The sequence below is a fragment of the Terrapene carolina genome, unplaced genomic scaffold (genome assembly GCF_002925995.2).
Source record: "Terrapene carolina triunguis isolate 2854851 unplaced genomic scaffold, T_m_triunguis-2.0 Scaffold67, whole genome shotgun sequence".
Lineage (NCBI taxonomy): Eukaryota > Metazoa > Chordata > Testudines > Emydidae > Terrapene > Terrapene triunguis.
The window spans coordinates 10319991-10340264 of NW_020664418.1; the positions used below are offsets into that span (position 1 = coordinate 10319991).

The window sequence follows — 20274 nt, forward strand, 5'->3', positions numbered from 1 at the left end:
GAGTCAATAATGCGCCTTGATCACAGCGCCCTTAAACAGATACCCTCACCCCTCACGTCATATTCATTGTGTTTCTCTTTTGCAAACTTCTCTGTTTATTAACTGCAATACGTTATAGTCAAGAGATCAGTCGAACAAAGACAACAAACAACTTGGCTTTCAGGCAAAGTTATACAGCAAGAGCCTGTATGTATAAACTCAACTGGGAAAATGTAAATTATAAGTTTATTTAGGAATGCCCCGCTGGCGGAAACTCACAAGTCCAGCCAGGCCAGACTCAGTTCAGAAAAGAGAATACTAGTACACAGCTTTCAGATGAGTTGCAGTAAGTGCTAAATATTTTTAACATTAACAAAAAAGTGAATATAAACTCTAGATCCTAGTAGGATGCAAAAAAGCAGTGTGTAAGGATGTGTCTGCGAAACCAGCATCCCCATCATCGTTATGACTTTAATGAGCAACAACAATTAACCAGGAAAAAAAGCTGTCAGTAATATAAGTTTTCAACTTTAAATCTGAAAAACAATATAATACAAGTGTCCAGCACTTATAGTAAGGACTTGATTCTTCTCTCCCACTGGTGTAAATCAGAGAACAATCAGGCCCTGAGTATTTTCCATTCCTAAAGATGTGTCCTTGTATCAAACCAAGTATTCATGGCAGAATTTTAGGGGCCCACTTTAACTTCCTCTAGCAATTTTAGGGGTGAGAATTATTTCTTTGTCATTAAGATTTAATAAAACTGCTACCCTAAAGCACTGCTCTATATGTAAGGGCTTCTTGAATGTTAATGACTACAAGATTGTAATGTGTTGACAGGTGGCACTAGTTAGATCAAAGACTTCTGCTCCTTCATAGATCTCTGGAATCTGGACATTTTCACTTCTCACATGTTCTCCAATATTTCCACACTTCTTTAGAGGGCTCTACAATTCTGAGTTGTCAGTGCCATGATCTGCACCCACTGAGCTCTATGGGAGTTTTGCTATGGACTTTAATGAGAATAGGGTCAGGCCTCAAGTGAACTTGTTTCTTTTCTATAACATCTTTCTCATTGCCCTGTACTTTAGTCATGCCATGGTTTGACTGCCTGTGTGCTCCTCACTCGTCCCTTATGATTGTTTCCATTGGAAAAAAGATGTCTTTTTACATTCGTTTAAAAAACCGGCTCATGCCAGTGGACTTCAGTGACCTCTTAGCTGTTCAAACTTCAGTACGGTTCTTGGTCTCCATTTGCTATTTTTTGTATTCAGCAATAGCCTCTGTGCAGCTGTCAGAAATTCACTGCTGTTCTTTGCATTAGGTTCTGCTCCTGCCCCCTTCTAATTGTATTATTTTAAAACAAATCTATCTGTATAGGTTGCTGTGCAGAGTTCTATACTGGTTTGTGGTGGACAAGAGGAGAGTGAATGCAGTGCCGTAACAAGGGTGAGGCGAGTGAGGCACTTGCCTCGGGCACACAAAGCGGGGGGGGGCACAAAAAGTGTTGGAGAGGGGGAAAAAAGCTGCTGGCATGGAGATATTTATAACCGGGGTGATCTCCTCCCCAGCCCCACCTGCGGCCCCCCCGCGCCTCCCCCGAGTGCCCCCCGACCCCTACTTGCTTCCCCCACCCCTTCTTCCCAGCCCCAGAGCAGAGCAGCTCCATGCTACCTCCCTGCAGCAACTACTGCTGCAGGGTCCTAGTGCCCCACCATCTCGACTGCAAGGGCAGACTGACTGTGAGCCTGCCCTTCCCCCTCAGACCCTTTCATTTTCCAATGGGACCCTCCACCAGCACAGCCCCTCCCCCCAGCCCACAGTCACCGCTCCTGCCCCATGCTGGGCAAGGAGGCAGCCCCATCCCTCACCCCCAGTGAAGCTACAGTCAGGGGCAACAGCAGGGGAGGAGGCGCACGCAGCACCCCCCGGCAGCCACCACGGGGGAGGCGAGGGAGATTTCTGGACCTGAGAGAGGCCCTAGGAGCACATGCAGTGACAATGGTGGGGATGAGTGTGCTGCTGGGGGGGGGGCAGGAAAGGGGGGCTCCTCCCCCAGAGTTTGCTACTGCCGGCAGGGAAAGGGCTGGGGGAGTCCTCCGCTTTGGCCCCTGTCCCGTAGCAGCCTGCCTGCACCCCAAACTCATCCCCTGCCCTGCCCCACCCCAGAGCCCACACCCCCAGCCAGAGCCCTCACCCCCCCTGCACCCCAACCCTCTGCCCGAGCCCCTCCAGCATCCCAAACACCTTATCCCCAGTCCCAGCCAGAGCCCTCACCCCCACACCCCAACCCTCTGCCCCAGCCCTGAGCCCCTCTCACACCCCAAACCTCCCATTCCCAGCCCCAGCCAGAGCCCTCACCCCCCACACTCCTACTCTCACCCTGAGCCCCTCCGAACTCCAAACCCCTCATCTGCAGCCACAACCCACTGCCCTCACCCCTGCACCCCATCCCTCTGCACCCCTCCCATCCCCAAACTCCCTCCCAGAGCCTGCACCCCAATCTCCTGCCCCAGCCTAGGGCCTGCACCCCAGACCTCCTCCCTCACCCAAACTCCCTCCCAGAGCCTTAAGTGGGGGAGGGGGCGGAGTTTGGGTGGGGGCGGGTTCTGGACACCACTAAAATTTCTACAAACCTGCCACCCCGATCCTGCCCTGCAAATCTGAACGCCCAGCATTCTCAGGACACATGCTGATCCCTAGTGGCCACTGCTGATATCCAGCACCTCCCTCCTCTCTTAACCTGTGAGTCCCTCTCTGGATTGGAACTGGACTGGAACCAAAGACCATCTTGGAAGCAACATTACCAGCCCAAGCAGTCAAAAATCATGAGTTAGACCTTCCAAAATCACAGGCTCTACCGCTGCCGCTTCATTCATTCTTTGGCGGCAATTCGGCGGCAGGCCCTTCCCTCCGAGAGGGACTGAGGGACTTGCCGCCGAAGAGCCAGCCCTGGGGGAGGGCGCAATTTTATATTCTTGCCTCGGGCGCAAAAATACCTAGTTACAGCTCTGACTGAATGGAATAAAATTTGGTTTAAAAGAGCAACTTTTACACTCAAGGAGTCCCAATGCACATTTCTCTCCCAGCCTTAGCCATTTGAGCCTATTTTATTTAGAGGGGAAATGTTTACCCTTTCCTTGCCTAAGAGGATCTCCTTAACCCTTAGAACAAGTGAAGAACAGTATACTCATCCTCAGCTCCTTCTCCCCAATACCCCAACTCCATTGCCCTCAGGCAACCCCTTGGAGACAGCTCAGCCCAAATACCACCCTTCCCTGCAGCTGGCTCTATTACTCTCTCGGATCTGGCTCCCTGCTGGTTTCCTACCCAGTCCTGCCTGGACTTGATCAACTCACCTTCCACACTTTCAAGATCCCAGCCCAATGGATCCTGTCCCAGCCAGTGGAACTGGTCAAGTGGGGAGTATTTGCCAGGCCTCAGGAACATTTTCCATCAACAAAATAGAGTGAGACTGAATCAGGACTCACTCATGACAGAAGTCCCAACCTCCCACCAATCCACTACCAGAAACCCTCCCCACTCCCCAGACTATTGCCCCTAAACCTGGAAAACCCTATGAAACCAACAGAGGCAAGTGCTACAAACAGCATTTGTGATGCTGGGTGTGTTGGAAGGGACACACCCTGCTATATTCAACACATTTTTAGTAACATCGGTTACTAAATCTATGAGCCTTGTTTCAGACCTACTGGTGTCTCGGGAACCCTGCTTCACAAGGGGAGCCGTCAGCAAATCTGCTCCTACATGTTGAAGAAGATTTTCAGGGGTTCGCTGTTCTCACTAGAGTCATTCAAGCAGGGACAGAAGTACGGGTAAAGCTTTTCTGTGAAAGTGTCCATGAAAGTGTAGATATGGGACATCTTATTAGCATCATAAAAGGACACCTGTCCCCCCTCATAGTCCAGATACACCCCAATCCTAGACAGGCTAGTGCTCAGGGTCAGACCTCTCGCAGGTATATCCAAAGCTTTAAACTTATTCCTGTTCCTGAGCCTTATAAGCCAGTATCCATCCCTGGGTGATAATGTGTTGTTCCCTTTCCGGTTGATGGACTCTTTGACCACCCCCAAAGTCCATTTGGTCTTGTTCTCCACCTCCACTTCCCAATAATGTTTCCCTGAAGTGAATCCTTCAGATCCCAGGACAGCAACACTGGAATCAAACCTCTCTGGGTTATCTGGGAGCATCTGCTTTGTGTCATCGTGTCTCACGCAGCGCAGATCTTCAGAGAGAACGAGGTTTGGATGCGCTGTCTTCGGGTCCAGAGTCACCAAGGAAAGACCTTGGTAAAAAGAGAAAACATGGTTATCAGAGAGAGCATTTTAACATTGTACTTTCTACAGAGTAACGAGGGCCCTGGTAATGCTGCCAAAACTGTCCCAGAACTGAGAAATTCTCCTCTTGCCTGGGGGCCTCTCATCAGCAAGCAGGAGAATCAGACCTAAGAAGCACTGCAGAGCAGACAGAGGAAGCAGAGCTCCACACATGGCAGGGTTCATCACCAAATCGTTCCAAAAAGACCCAGCAAGGAAGGTGCAACCCCAAAGGAAAAACTATGGGGAAAATCTATTTGCGGGAGAGACACTCTGGGATGAGGTGAGAGGTGGAGAAAAGAGGAGGAAACAAAGGAGATGATGCTTCCCCTCTCCTCTTTCCACATCAGATAGTCCTTTTAAGTGCTTTCACTCTTTAATAAGGTTACAACGTTGCTCTCCCACCAAAATACCTCTTAGCCTAGAAAAAGGAAGCCAGCCATTTTAATCCTAGCTCTTCCACTGACTAGCACTACATTTCTCAAGCCATATCTAACAAGGGTTCCCAAACATCCATCACCACATTCCTCCACCTCTCCTATTTTACAAATGGGTTAAGTGAGTACCTGGGAGGTGGCCCAAGGTTATAAAAGAAATTTATAGCACAGCTGGGACTAGAATCCAGGAAGAGCCATGTCCCATTTACAGAGCCTCTCAGAAAACATATGCCAGATCATCTGTTAAAGCTGTAAAATAGAGTTACTCCTAGTAGCATAGATACATTAACACATATTACAATATGCTACACATATGTAACTAAAGTGTAGAAAAGTGTGTGGGGGTATATGGTATCATCTGAGAAATAGTGTGATTGTGTCTCACATGTGCTGTCACATCAGGATGTCACAAATGTACAATTATAATTTCATAACAAACTTGTATGATATTATATTGCATTACTTGAGACACAGGATACGGCCATGTAATAAAATGCTAAATCATAAAGCGTAGACAAAAGAGGGTGGAGTTAAGGTTTGCCATTTCCTGAATTTACTATGACTTTGCAACCTTAACATTTCTTTATGGTGCTTTTTTTGTACAGAAGATATTATTACATATGCCCTCTCCCCCCTTCAAAAATGTTAAAAAAACATTAAGGTTGTAAAACCAACCACTCAAATGTTAGGAAATATCAGAATTAAGGTTTCTGTTCCACCTTAATTTGGCTCCCTTGTGTGTATGCATCATGATACTGTCTTTAATTACATGATCATGTGCTATTTCTTCCACAGGACTTCATAGAGTGAATGACTAGTTATTCCATTTTTGTTTTTCATTCTCCTCATTCAGGGTGTGGCTCCAGGCCTTATTTATTGCACACCATCCAAATCCCAAAACTATTAATTCCCTGCTGGGCATTTCTGTGGTGCTCTCATCATAGTATTTGATCATACACATGAATGAATTTATCTTCCCAGCACCCCTCTGAGTTTTACAAAATCTAACAGTACTAGAAATATTTTAATAATTTTCAAAAATTAAATTTAAATTATTTTTGTTTGTTTAGATTTAAACCTTTCCCTCTAGTCCTGGGACTCCAGGCATATCAGCATGTTGTTATTGCATGTGAACTACAGACTGAAACAGACTAGAAACTAGGGGGGAAACTGCATGTAACTGCTCATCATTTTGAAAATCAGGATGGAACAGCAACACAAAAGGAAAAATAAAACCAGGACTGAAAAAAGGCAGGAATGGGTCAAATGGGCTGTAGCGAATAATGAAGCAATATCTCATTACCTGGTCCGAGGATGGATTTCATTTCCTTCCATGCGTTGTACTGAATTGGACCCTTGAACTGTCCCAGGCTCAGTTCACGACAGACAAGTGCACCCAGAGATAAGGTGCCTGCTTTTTGCTCTAAGCTGTGCAGGACACAAAGCACACTGCCTGTTAGAATGTGTTTACAGTGTCTGGTAAATACAGAGGCTACAGATGCACTAATGCTGCAAAAAACATTGTAGCGTCTTTGATAAAATGTTAAAGAAAGTCTCTTTGACTGGATTCAAGCCCTTTTGTTTCCCCTTTCTGTGAACATTCTAGCAAACAAGCTGTACTGGCACTGTGATTAATTAGACCACTGTGTCTAATCTAATATGGTCACCACTTTTACAAAATTGTGATAAATCTTGTACAAAGTATGCCTTGTGAGGTATAATTGGAAAAGTTATAATCTGCTGAGTAATATTATCTTATTGTACTGTGTCTATCGACATTGTGTGTGGAGTTATGAAATTTTGCTTCATGTTTGTAACTCAAACATGTTGTGAGTCTGAGAAATGCCCATAGGTTAGCTCTTCAGGAATAACAAAGGAACTGTAAACAAGAGCCTCTACATGTCATTCCTGAAGACACCTCAAATGGACACGTGCACAGAAGGTGCCAGCAAAAATTTGCAATTCATATGAAGGACTGATGGCAAAGCACAGACACGACTGAACTGCCTGACCCTATGACACAGCAAAGATTTTTCCCTCAAAAAGGGTCAACATATGAAAAGGGAGAAGAAAGGCCCCTGGCCACCTCTTTCCTACCCTATCTCTGGACTGGTGAATTCTGACAAAGGAAATTTTGAACAAAAGGAGGGAGGTCCCCAAAAACTATTTGGGAAACCCAGAGAGACGTATAGAAAACTAGCAGATTGAACATCCCTACTATCATTTTGGACTTACAAACTCTAATTCACCTGTAACACATTTTACCTGCTTTAACTTCTAAATAACTCTCATTTCTTTTTCTTAGCTAATAAATCTTTAGTTAGTTTACCAAGAAATTGACTGACAGCATTGTCTTTGGAGTGAGCTTTTGAGCATCCATTGACCTGGGGGTAAGTGACGGTCTCTTTAAGTATCAGAGGGATAGCCGTGTTAGTCTGGATCTGTAAAAAGCGACAAAGAGTCCTGTGGCACCTTATAGACTAACAAAAGTATTGGAGCATAAGTCTCTTTAAGGTGGCTGTAAGAACCTAAAGATGGTGATTTGGGGTTTTAATAAGCTTTAATCACAGACATCCAGTTCGTCTGGATGGTGGTATAGTCTGGAGTGTCTAGGGGGACTGTCTGTGGCTCCATAGTAAACTAGTATAGTGATCCAGAAGCACACATTTGTTGCTGATTTGGTTAAATCTAATTATAGGTTATACTGCCAGTGAGGGAGTGTCTGCCCAGTTCTTTGACAGTCTGACCTGAGACTGACCCTCTCAGCTGTGACCCATACCAGACATTGTGACAAGTACAAATACTCAGGATAAGCAAATATGAAACCTGAATATTCACCAAAACTGAATATCAGGTGGTGAAACTAATCAACAGCAATAGAAAGTGGAATTTCACACCCAATCATGCAATTCAGAATTTACACTCTTTTATTGATTAATAGCATAAAACATCCAATCTGGGAATGAGAACAATACCACGTGACTTATGTATGGCACCAACCCCACACAAATTCCACTTTCTGAATATTCACATGGTGCTGTTTGCAAACAATCTGCAGACCAGCAATCATTTGTTGAAGAAATTTGTGAATAATTATGAACTGCTAAATTTGAGAATTTCACAATTTGTTCTTAAATGGTTTTGCAAACAGAAAGAAGCAAAAATTGTCAACTAAATGATTTGTTATGAACTATTTGCCCACCTCTAACAGAGACTGAAGAATACTATAAACTTGTACTTACTGTTCCATGAAGGTTTTTATGCCCTGTCAAAGGAAAAAAAGAGATAGGTAAGAAGAGCCATTTATTAACTATCTAATTCTGTATGGCACATGTTAATGGTATTTAGAACCCCAACAGGCAGCTATATGTTGTAGTGGAAAGGAAATTGACAGTTTTTTTGAACTCTCAAAGGAGAAGATGACCCTGCCCTGCCATAGCCTCTCCTCTGAAACTGTCTCTAGCCTTCCTCCAGAGCATATTCCATTTCTCCCTCCTGGCCAAGGTCTGAGGGGTGATTTCAGCAAACATGCTTCTCAGGATATTTGGTATTTCACAGCTTGTTCTGGTTTTGATACTGGAGATGCAACCAATCCCTTAGAGGGAATTATGAGAAATGTGCTGCTTAGAAACAGCTCCATAAATATATCCTACTTTTTCTATTTCCTTTCCTGTGCTCTTTGGCTGGGATTGTTAAAGGGGCCGAAGGGAGTTTGGCACCCAAATACCAAGGAAAGTCCATAGGAGTTGGGCACACTTTAGCTCCTTTGAATTTCTCAGCTTTTAGTACACAGGACAAGTCAATCAGAATCCTTTCTCTCTGAGGTTTCATCTGCTCCTATTACTTATTCCCCAACCAAAATCACAATCCATTGGCTGTCCCAATGCAGGTCTTGGTATCAGGATTATCACAGAGGATCAGGCTTTCAGGTGAGGAATAAGCAGGAGAGCAGAATTCTTAACAAAAACAATTAGCCTATTTTCATGCACATTTCCTTCATAATAAAATCCAGGCATTAGCTGACAAATGTTTCTAAATAAATATTTTAAAGCGTCTCATTAGGAATCAGCTGGGGTTAGAAATATCAAGAGGTAAAAAACAATGATGGTGACTTGGATCACCCTTCTCCAGTTCTCCCTCCCATGTGCTCTGCAGATAGAACTTCATGTTCCCCAAATTATTACTCTGTCAGTCTACACTTCACTCTGTGTTCATTTTTAAGTCCAGATTTCTCACTGTAAGGAAGTCGATAGAACTGTGCTGGTAGAGCCGGGACTGAATGCGTAACACTGTCTCCTTGGCTCGCTGCCACTTTTCCTGGAGCTTGTTTAGATTGGCCTCCATTTCTTGGAGGAGGATTTTCCCCTCCTCTTGCAGCTCATTCATTAATCTTTTCTCCCTTCCATGAAGGAACTGGTGGAGTTTCAGAAACTCTAAGGAGATGTGGTGCTGAAGATGAAATTTGTTCTCCTGGAAAATACACACAGTTTGTTAAACGGGAAATATCTTGTACTCAGCAGCTTCAGATAAAAATATTTACTAAGATAACTAATTGCTACCAGCTCATAAAGCACAAGTGACAAATCACTTGTTTCATATTTTATAATTGCCAGTGTATCCTGTGAACCATTTATACCTTCTCAGAGGATTGTAGAATCTGCTTTACAAGGACAGACCCTTGGTCTGTCAAGTCTGCTATTGAACTCTTGCCAGGACAAATACAAAACGGTTACTAACATGTTCTGTAACTTTTGTTCTTCGAGATTAGTTGCACATGTCCATTCCACTTTAAGTGTGTGCACGCCCAGTGCACTATTGTCAAAGATTTTTCCCTTAGAGGTACCCGTTGGGGCAGCGCATACATTATCTGCTGCCTCATGCTGCCATGCAATGGCATAAATGCAGAGCCACCCCCAATACAGTCACTGACTTTTGTTTTTGCCAGGGGGTGCTCTCTGCCTTCTGGTTTCACTGTTTGCCATGTACATGCTCTTGTCACCTACTGTTGGGTCATGGGTACTGAGCACCCCCTATTTTTTTCATTGGGTGCTTGAGCCCCAGAGCACCCATGGAGTCGGCACCTATGACCTCCAACCTCTCTCAGTTCCTTCTTACCAGATAGACTCTGATATAGAGAGGTAGGAGAGTGGGTCATGGAATGGACATATGCAACATATCTCAGAGAACAGCAGTTATGGGACAGATTAGTAACCATTTTTTCTTCTTTGAGTGATTGCACATGTCCATTTGACTTTAGAAGACTCAAAAGCAGTTCAATTTGGAGGTGGGATTGGAATCTACCTGAATAGTAACTGAAGAACTACCCATCCAAACCTTGCCTCATTTCTAGATTGCAGTGAGATGGTATAATGGGAGGCAAAGGTGTGTACTGAAGACCAGGTTGCCACTTTACAAATGTCTAGCACTTGAGCCAGAAAAGCCGTGGAGGTCACCTGAAATCTTGTTGAATGTGGTGTTACCCTGCTTTGTGGAGATATATTAGCCAAGCCATGTCACAAGCGAATACATGAGGATGTCCAAGATGATATCCTCTGATATCAGACTGGGAGCACTTACATCCATCTGCCATCGCCACAAACAGCTGTTAGGATGATCTAAACTGCTTGGTCCAGTCCAGGTAGAATGCTAACACTCTCCTGACACCCAAAGTGTGAAGTCTCTTCCGTCTTTATGCGCATGTGTTTTGGGAAGAAAGAAGGCATATTGCCTGATTGATATGGAAGTTAGACACCGCTTTTGAAACAAACTTTGGATGGGGACGTGGATAAACTTTGTCTTTAAATAAAATAGTGTATTGAGTGCTAGATATTAGAGCATGTAGCTTTCCTACCCTTCTGGTTGATGTAATAGCCACCAAAAAGGCTACCTTTATCAAGAGATGTAGTTAGGATCTGGTAGCAAAAGGGTCAAAGGGAGAATTCAGTAGTTTTGACACTACCAGGTTTAAGTCCCAAAGAGGAACAGGGTACCTGTACCTGTGGCTACATCTGTTCCAGCCACTTCAAAAACCTTATTGACATAGAATTGGAAACTACAGAACAATTATCAATGGGAGGGTAGAAAGCCAAAATAGCTGCCAGATGGACTTTGTTAGAACCAACAGTCAGCACCCTGTTTTAGGAATAACAGATAGTCTGGAATATGCTGTATTGAAGATCAGACCAGTGAAACCCCTTTTCATCAGGACTAAATGGAGACTGGCTTCCATTTTGCCATGTTAGTGTATCTAGCAGATAGTTTTCTACTATTTAAAAGCACATCCTGAACATGTCTCCTCTTCTTGAGGGTCTAGCCATGAAACTTCCAGACTGTCAGGTGGAGAACCTGCAGGTTGGTGTGGAGCAGGAAACCATGGTCTTGAGAAATTAGGTCTGGGCAGGGGCGGCTCCAGGCACCAGCGCACCAAGCACGGGGGGCGGTTTCGGCAGCAATTTGGCGGCGGGTACACTGAAGGCGCAGGCCCGTCGAACCTCCTGCAGGCATGCCGCCGAATCCGCGTTACCAGTGGACCTCCCGCAGCCGTGCCGCCGAAGGCTGCCTGACTGCCGTGCTTGGGGCGGCAAAATACATAGAGCCGCCCCTGGGTCTGGGTCCAATGGTGGAGGGGGTGGAGCTATGCCCAACAGGGACAAGCGAATGGAGAACCAGTGTTGCTGAGGCCACAATGGGGCTATAAGAATAACTCAGGCATGGTCTGCCCGATCTTCAACAACACTCTGGGTAGGAGTGGGATCAGAGGAAAGGCTACAGGAGCTTGTTTGCCCAGGGTGACAGGAAAGCATCTGTGAGGGACCCCAGACTGTGATCTTGTCGAGAACAAAACTGCTGGTATTTCCTGTTGGCTTTCATTATAAATAGGTCTACCTGGGGATTCCCCCACAGCAGGAAAATGCCCTAGGTGACATCCAGATAGAGAGACCATTCATAGTGACTCATAAATGAGCTGCTTAGTTGGTCTGACAGCTGTTCTGCACAGCCAGAAGATCAGAGGCTTTGAGGTCAATTGAATTGGCAATGCAAAAGTCCCACTGCTTGCTGCCTCTTAGCAGCATAAAGACTACCTGGCCTATTGAGATAGAAGATGGCCGCTGTATTGCCTGCAAGAACAAGCAGATTTCTTTCCTTGATATGGGGAAGAAAGGTTTGACATGCCAGCCAAATGGCTCTCAATTCACTGACATTTATACTCAGAGCTAACTCCTGAGTGGACCATACACCTTGTTTGTGCGGGGAACCCAGGAGGGTTCCCCATTCAAGAGCAGAAGTGTCTGTTACTAAGGTTAACGTTGGCTAAAGAGGAGCAAAGGGAACCCCACACACACATTGGACTGGTGGACAATCCCTGCCAGAGAGGCTAAGATCTGAGAGGGTACTCGCACCAACATGTCTAGGAGGTGACGGGTCTGTGAGTATACCAAAGCCAGCCATCCTTGGAGTTTCCTGAGACACCCTCTGATGTGCTGGACTATATATGTCCATGAGGCTATACGCCTTAGAAGCCTGAGGCAATTTCACACTGTCGTGTTTGGATGAGCTTTCAGGTCTAATGCAGCAGTCCGTATCGTTGACAACAAACCTGACTGAGAGCCTTCGCCACCGAACTGAGCCTGTGGTCCTCCTTTATGAGTAACATCGAGATGTGCTACATTAACATGCTGAGCTATCTATTAATAACATTGGAGCTCCAAGGTCAGAAGCCCGAGCAGCCTAAACAGCATTACCAAAGCAACGACATTCCATCCTCCAGCACTTAACAACTCTGGATAGTACTATCAAGGTCTGCTGCACCAGCTGTCTGCGCAGAGCTGGACATCAGGGGCAAAAATCTCTGGGGATTGGTCCTGCTTTGAGCAGGGCGTTGGACTAGATGACCTCCTGAGGTCCCTTCCAACCCTGATATTCTATGACTCTAAGCACACTGAGAGAACACACACAAACACACACACATGGCTGTCACATAAGCCTCTGGCATGAACAGCCCTGGGATAGCCTCAGACTGATGAGGGCACTACCGAGGACAAAGGAACCGCTTCTGGGGCCAAACTCAATGGGGCCTGCGCCAGCGCTGAAGTCAACCACCCTGTGATCCAGTGACTGCCTCGAGGAGTGCTTCAGTTTGGAGTGCACACTACTCGCACCTCTGTCCACATGCCTGCTGGACTTGGGACCCAGAGGACTCCCTCTCCCAGTCAGTTCCTTAGAGGCCCTATGTTTCTTCCTTGGTCCTGGGGAGGGTGAACAGTTCCAGGATTTGTCCAGCACAGGGGGAGTGCTCCTCACAGAAGCTGAAGTGCTTGGCACAAGCTCTGAGTAGGATGCCTCCAAAGGTCGCAGAGCTGCCTCCATCAGCAAAATCCTTAGCCTGGCCTTCCTGTCTTTTGTGTTCCTCAGTTTAAAGTCGCTACAAATCCAACACCGATCTCGTACCTGAGAGTCACCCAGATACTTTAGACAACTGGAGTGTGGATCATTCATGGGCATAGGCTTATTACAAGAAAACCAGGGCTTGACGCCAAGTGACTGAGGCATGTCCAGGTACCAGTAGCAGAACTCAAAAAAGGGGGAACTGAAATGTAAAAATACTCTGAAAGAAAACTTAACACTCAAACTACTAACACTAAACCCATGGTAAACAGGCACCAACTATATACAAAAGGGGGAACTTGAGAAGGCAAGACCACAGATTCTAACAACCATCATGGGCGGTAAGAAGGAACTAAGAGGGGTCAAGGATAGTTCTACCATTTATGCCATCGCACAGCTGCGCGAGGAAGCAGAGGGCGCATCCACTGCCCCCTATGGGTACCGCTGAGAGAAAGATCTCTGACAACTGTGTACTGGGCACGCACACTCCTGAAGTGGAATGGATATGTGCAATCACTCAAAGAAGAACTGATATTTCATAGGAAGAAAGAAAAATGCCCCTGACCAATTGTGAAATGCTGCAAATTCCTTCCTGACTCCTACAGTGATCCATTCATGCTGTGAAGCATTATATTTAGCTACCCTGTTAAAGCAAAAAACAAATGTTACTAGTGGTCAAAGCATCATCCTCAAGAAGCAAAAGATGATGCAAAAGAGACAGAGCTGAGCAAACCTCATGTTATGAAAGTCTGTCAACAGGTGCTTCCTGATTGTGCTGCTGTCTTGAAACTCATTAATATTTCAATAAATGTAAGGTTGTTTCAGGAGCAACTGTGGTTTTCCGGTGAGACCTGGTGAAACTCAGTGAATCTGACTGAGTTCACTTTGAGTTAGTTTGAACTGCAAATCATAACCAAAGAAATATTCCACAAACCTTTTTGAACCCATTAGAGCTGGATGGGAATTTTTTGATTAAATGGTTTTTGCCAGAAAATGCATGTTCATCAAAACTGAAACTTTCAATGGAAAAGGGTCAGTTTTGGTGAAAGTTTTGTTGGGAAGGTTTCTGAGGCCCAGGAGGGAATTTCTGGGCAAAGTGAGAGAGATAGAGAACCTGCACCTCAGGCTAGCCAACAGCCTGATTAGGACACTTGCTGGGATATGAAAGACCTGGATTCAATCCCCTGCTCTGCCTGATTTACAGCAGGGACAAGAACCTAGGTCTCCCACATCTCAGGCAATGCCCTGACCCCCAGTATTACACTGTGAGAAGTCTTGGTTTCATCCTACTCTGGAATGGGAACAATTTCTGAAGTCCTGAAAATATGTGTGGGACAAGAAAAACATTTCTCACCCAGCTCTAGAACTGATAACATACACTTTGCAGGGCTCTAGAAATAAGCAGATCTGGTAAGAATGGTAGATATTTATAACTGTCTCCTGGTTAGACCTGATGGAGCAGTTTCTTTACTCTGCACATTCAGGAAGCTAATGATCCAAACTCTACTCCCATTTAGCTCCATTGCTAAGAAATTAATATGGTGTGCAGTTTTTGTAGGTAATAGAGGATGTCTTGGGTGCATTGTCAGGTGTGAGGCCTTCAGCAGTGATGGGGAAACCTCAAACACACAGAGGTTTGGTTCAGGTAAGGCCCCAACATTAAGATGTTAATCAGACTTATCCAGACCTTTGGGATTTCTGTGCAATGAATGGATGAAATGACCACTTGAGGTCACTTCCAGCCTTACATTTCTAGGATGCCCAAAAGAGTTGAACATGCATATTGGATTCTAGAAAATGGGCTGTTGAGGGACTTAGAGGACAAAGCCAATGAAGTTCTCTCCAAGTGCTTTTTCTGAATGCCCATGCAGCAAAGGATTTTTTTAATGCAGGCACATTTCAATGTGCATTAAGATGCTTAATATATACCTCCACATATTGACCGCACATCATTTTGTTCTTAGTAGTAAACTGTCTATTCACTCTAGACTCTTTGTTCCAATAAGAAACCCCTGAGTGCTGATCTCATCAAGAATGCCACCTAAAGTGCATTAAAATCAGGTCTTTTTGAATGAATGCTACTCACTTTGTGACAAGAGATCTTCTCTTGCTGGGCATTCTTCAGAGTCTTTAGTTCCTGCACGGTGGCCTCCAACTGAGTTCTGGTGGAGATCAGCTTTTCCTGTTGGTATGACAAACAAAGGCATTATGCTGTAACATATGTAGTTATTCATACTAGCTGAAGCTAAATGGATGTCTGGGAGATGGGCCTAATGAGACCTAATTTTTCTCCTGCACTTTTCCAGTTGTTATGTTGGAGATCAGTTGAGATTAGGGGTACCAGAGGCACATAGATTATTCTCTGTAATCGATGGAAAGACTGCAGGAAATAGGTCAGTGGTTCTCAACCAGGGGTACATGTACTCCTGGGGGTATGCAAAGGTCTTCCAGGGGGTACATCAACTCATCTAAATATTTGCCTAATTTTAAAGCAGGCTAAATAAAAAGCACTAGCAAAGTCAGTACATATAAAAATTTCATACAGACAATGACTTGTTTATACTGCTCTATGTACTGAACATTGAAATGTAAGTACAGTATTTATATTCCAATTGTTTTATTTTATAATTATATGGTAAAAATGAAAAAATAAGCCATTTTTCAGTAACAGTGTGCTGTGACACTTTTGTATTTTTATGTCTGGTTTTGTAAGCAAGTAATTTTTAAGTGAGCTGTAAGTTGGGGGTATGCAAGACAAATCAGACTCCTGAAAGGGGTGCAGTAGTCTGCAAAGGTTGAGAGCCACTGGGTTAGGTGACCTCAGTCCACAGCCTCCCTGCAGATAGGAGTGCTGCTGTGCAGTGGAATCCTTGTGGGGGGCGAGAGAATGGCAGACACTAGCCCATGAATACATAGCCTATTGCTGATCATATTTGGTACTTCTCTTTTAAAATGTTGTTTCTCTGATGGCTGCTGCAGCCCTCCAAACCCAGGTTACTGTCCACCAAACCTAGGTTACTGTCCTTGTGGATCAGTGCAGCATTCCCCCTCCCAGGGCCAGCTTTAAGCCGATTCGGCCGATTCCCCGGAATGGGGCCCCACGCCTAAGAGGGCCCCGCAATGTCCGGGGCTGCCGGCAGAGCGGGGAAAAAAAAAAAGCCGCTTCCTGCTTCTCTCCCCTCCCTCCAGCGCTTGCGCCACCATACAGCTGATCAGCGCAAGCCTGGGAGGGAGGGGTGAGGATGAGGAATGCGGCGTGCTTGGGGAAGACGCGGGGCCAGGGTGGGGATTTGGGGAGGGATCCAATGGGGCAGTGAGGGGCGGGGCTGAGGACAGTCTGTTGTCATGGAAATTATTATGACATCACACACTGCGTTTTTGTGACCTTCCTGCTGGACAAATCTGAGAAGGAGCAAATGTCTCTTCAGTGCAAACATCTGTACAAAGCAAAACATGTGGTGAGAAAGATTAATGAAAGCTGAATCGGGGTTTGACAAATGGTGAATCAAAAACTTGCCCTGGTGACTGGATCTTACCCATTAGGATTTGCAGAATCTCAGCTTTCAGGATTTTTTAAATGAAGGTTTTAGCCCTTATGGTTGGGAAGATCCCCTTGAGGGGGCCATTTAGGGATTTAATTGGGGGTTGGACTAGATGACCTCCTGAGGTCCCTTCTAACCCTAATATTCTATGATTGGTTGTTGCTAGGGTTCTTTTTTCAATCAGTTATTTTTATATGACTTTGATTTTGAACTTTCCTGTAAACTGGTAACACAATGTCATCTCAAGACCTTTTCACCTGGTTACGACCAGGCCAGCTTCCCCAAAGTGGTCTCATGAATCCAGATTTTTGCTAATTTTAAGGGATCACAGATGTCAGTCTCTGTGGTATGCAAAACACCACCTTTTTTTTTTTCAATTACTGATTTAAGTGGGACTTTTCCAGGTTGAAACTTGCTAAGAAATTACCCAATTGGAACCTCGTTGGAGCAAATTGCATGACTCCAAGGTTGGCCCAGAACTTGATTTGTCCAAAGAACTTGGAGGGAGGCCTTGCAAGACTGAGCAAGCAAAATTTTCAAACTATAAGGATCAAGGATAAGGCTAAGAAGCTTTGCCTTTTGGGTCAACAAGCCACTTGAGGCAAGGGTGACCTTCCAGAATCTCCAAGACTGGCCATCTTGGGAACATGAAATCATGACATCAACAAACAGCCTTTGTTCAGCACCCAAATAAGGCCCTTTAATGTGTAGCGCTGCACCAGCAAAACATCACCGTCTGGCTCTTTGCCTGCAGGTCCAGCTCTTACTCTTACAAGAGTCCAGAAGACTGCAAGAATTGAGAGTTCATGAGCCCCTGTTATCTTATTTTTCCTTTTTGTACTTTTATTAGCTGGAAGACATCCCAGCTGCTTAATATTTTTTAATTTTAGTGTGGGAAAGTGTGGTTATGACCATGCATGTGTGTCTGAGCACCCTCAGAAAGTTCACACAATGAAGGCACCAGAAAGAAAAGTTCCCCGGGTTTAAACAGCTCTAAATAGTGGATCATAAAATTACTCATTGGTATGTGTACAAAAGCGTTGTGTTAAAGTCTGTATTATAAAAGAAGCGGATCTTGTTAGCCACCACATAAGAAAGGAATTCTAAGAAGGCAGCTTTGTAATTGGCTTCCATATTAAGCTCTTGATGAGCTTTAAATCCTCAATTTGATTGATTTAGATACAATTCTTTAGTTGGAATTGAAAACAAAACAGAGAACCACCTTCTTAGAATCTTCTCTAGAATTGATAAGGATTGATTATTTTTAGCATTCATTTGACTATTTAATTCCAATCCAATATTAAGACTAATGTGTGGATTTGATTTTGATTTGACTGTTGTAATGCACCATTTTTAGTTTAGTTTAAAAGTACCGATAGTAGCTTAGATGTTTTCTCAATTTATTTTTGTTTAGTTAATAGCTTTAATCCCATTAATAAAACTGATACTGAGTCACATTTCCTTCAGAATACAAATGTGGGTTCAGAACCTTTGAGGATATCAGCCAATCAACTTAAAAGCCTGAGCAGCACATGGTTATTAGCTTTTGGTAAGTAGATCACCCTGCTCCCAAATTCCTGGTACAGTGGGGTCCAGAGGCAGCCCCACTTTAAACTAGGCCTCATAGTGTGCAGGGATATTCCTATCCTGCATGGGCTCTCCAAATCCTGTTCTGTCCCCTGCACAAACAAACTATGCTGGTTCTGGGCCACTACAAGAGAGCCTTCCACTGCCATTGAAAGAGGAGGCAGAATTTACCCCAAGAGCAGTAGTGTTCATCACAGTGGAATGTTAACTCCACTTTATAACTGACACACTTCATAGTCCATCCTTCAGCACTGGGACAGTGCAACTGCTGGAAATTAGAGTATGCACAGGGCTCAAGCAATTTTATTGCCTAATACAGCTGGATGATATGATGGTAAAAATACCTGTATCCTCGACAGCTTCTACTGTTGCTACCACTGGTGGTGAATTCCAGCTACGAAATTTACTAATGTAAATGCAGCCCTTGGGTCTCACTTTTATCCCTCAGAATTTCAAGCTGCCCTATAACCTAGGAGACTTAAACCTTTACCCCACTTCCAGAGCTGTGAGCACTTCAAGCCCTGGTGATGAAGATAAAATCCTCTGGCTAGTGACATACTGCATAAATATTCATGTTTTATTTGTAGCATGGACAGTGCTTAGCATGTAAAAATCATGACTCAGATCCCTAAAATCAAGAGAGTGGCTTCAAATAATTATTTTTTAAAAAATAATAAGTGGGGTTCTTTTTATTCACATCCTGCTTTTTGGTGCCTTTGTGGTTCCCTTGGGTCATGTTTTCAAGTGTTTCTTCAGAACTATGAAGACTAGGATCCTGTTATTACTTTGAAATGAAAGCTGAGAGTCTCACGAGATCACAGAATTCCAGGAGCCAGGACTTTAAGAATAATATCTAATATGGCAAGACTTTCAATAATATTGTGGGAGTTGGCAACACTGTAACGTATCGAATGTTCCACATTCTCTTCAGTGGAAAGGACTCTCTGTAAAATGTGCTAAAGTAGCAGAGAATGTTTCACACCTGCCTTTGACTGAGCCTTACCGCATAGAGCTGCACAGCGTCTGGGAGCAGTAGGAATTGGGAGCTTTGATCTTCAGGCTTCTGGGCATCTCTGCAGAGAAAGCAGGCCAGTTTCCCATCCATCTTCCAGAAGAGCTTGAGAGGCTCACCGTGTTTGCTGCATTTCTGCTGGCATTTCCCTACATGAAAGCCCTTGATCTTTTCCACTAGTTTTTCCAGCACTATGTTCCCGATGTACTGCCTGTCCGGGGACTGTGCTTGGCACTCTGGGCACAGGCAGACCTCCGCCTTGCCCCAGATTTCCTCAATACAGGGTCTGCAGAAGTTGTGGCCACAAGGCAAAATCACCGGCTCCTTAAACCATTCCAGGCACAGAGGGCAGGTCAGCTCCTTGGTGAAATCTTCAGCTTGTGGCCTCGAGGGCAGGTCGGAGGAGCTGGTGCTGAGTAAGAGGTTTATTTTGCTTTCATTGTCACTTACAGAAGTGGATGAGGAAGAGGAGACATTTGTACTGGAGAATGATGACATCGTGCTGGAGGGATATGTCTTAGATCAACTACCAAGCAAAGACCATCCTGTCAAAAGGGAAATGACTGGAATGAGATGCCCCTTCCTAGCCTAGGGCACAGATCTCATCAAGGGTAACCTAGGCATGAGGAGGATCTTCAGCAAAACTCTCCTGTTGAGAGGGGCCTTGGAGTGAGACTCTATGACCAAGGCCGCACCCACCCCCAAGCACAGTGTTAGCTGCCCACATTGGCGCATCAGCATAGTCCACATACTGACACTGGGCCAGCCTGGCAGCTACATAGGGAGCAATCAAATTTACCTGATAGCCAGCCCTCAGGCTCACTCCCCCGTCTCCCACTAAACACCTGAGACTGCAGACAGCACTCAACCCAGAGATGTGCATCCAATGAGGAACAACCATACAAAGTAACACAACCTATAGGGTGAGGCTATGTGTGCTTTTATATCACCACATACACCCAACCATTCCCCAACTCCCGACCTCACAGATCTAG

General features: G+C 44.9%; 1 protein-coding gene across 1 annotated transcript; it reads right to left on the minus strand.

Moving 5' to 3' along the window:
* Positions 1 to 3743: 3743 nt before the first annotated feature.
* On the minus strand, positions 3744 to 19777 carry TRIM69 (tripartite motif containing 69). The gene is made up of 6 exons (XM_026648439.1): positions 19271 to 19777; positions 15225 to 15320; positions 8990 to 9223; positions 7996 to 8018; positions 6057 to 6181; positions 3744 to 4285 (listed from the first exon to the last, which is right to left on the minus strand). Exons 1-6 carry the CDS (start codon positions 19775 to 19777, stop codon positions 3744 to 3746), a joined length of 1527 nt encoding a protein of 508 aa, XP_026504224.1.
* Between the last annotated feature and the right edge of the window lie 497 nt (positions 19778 to 20274).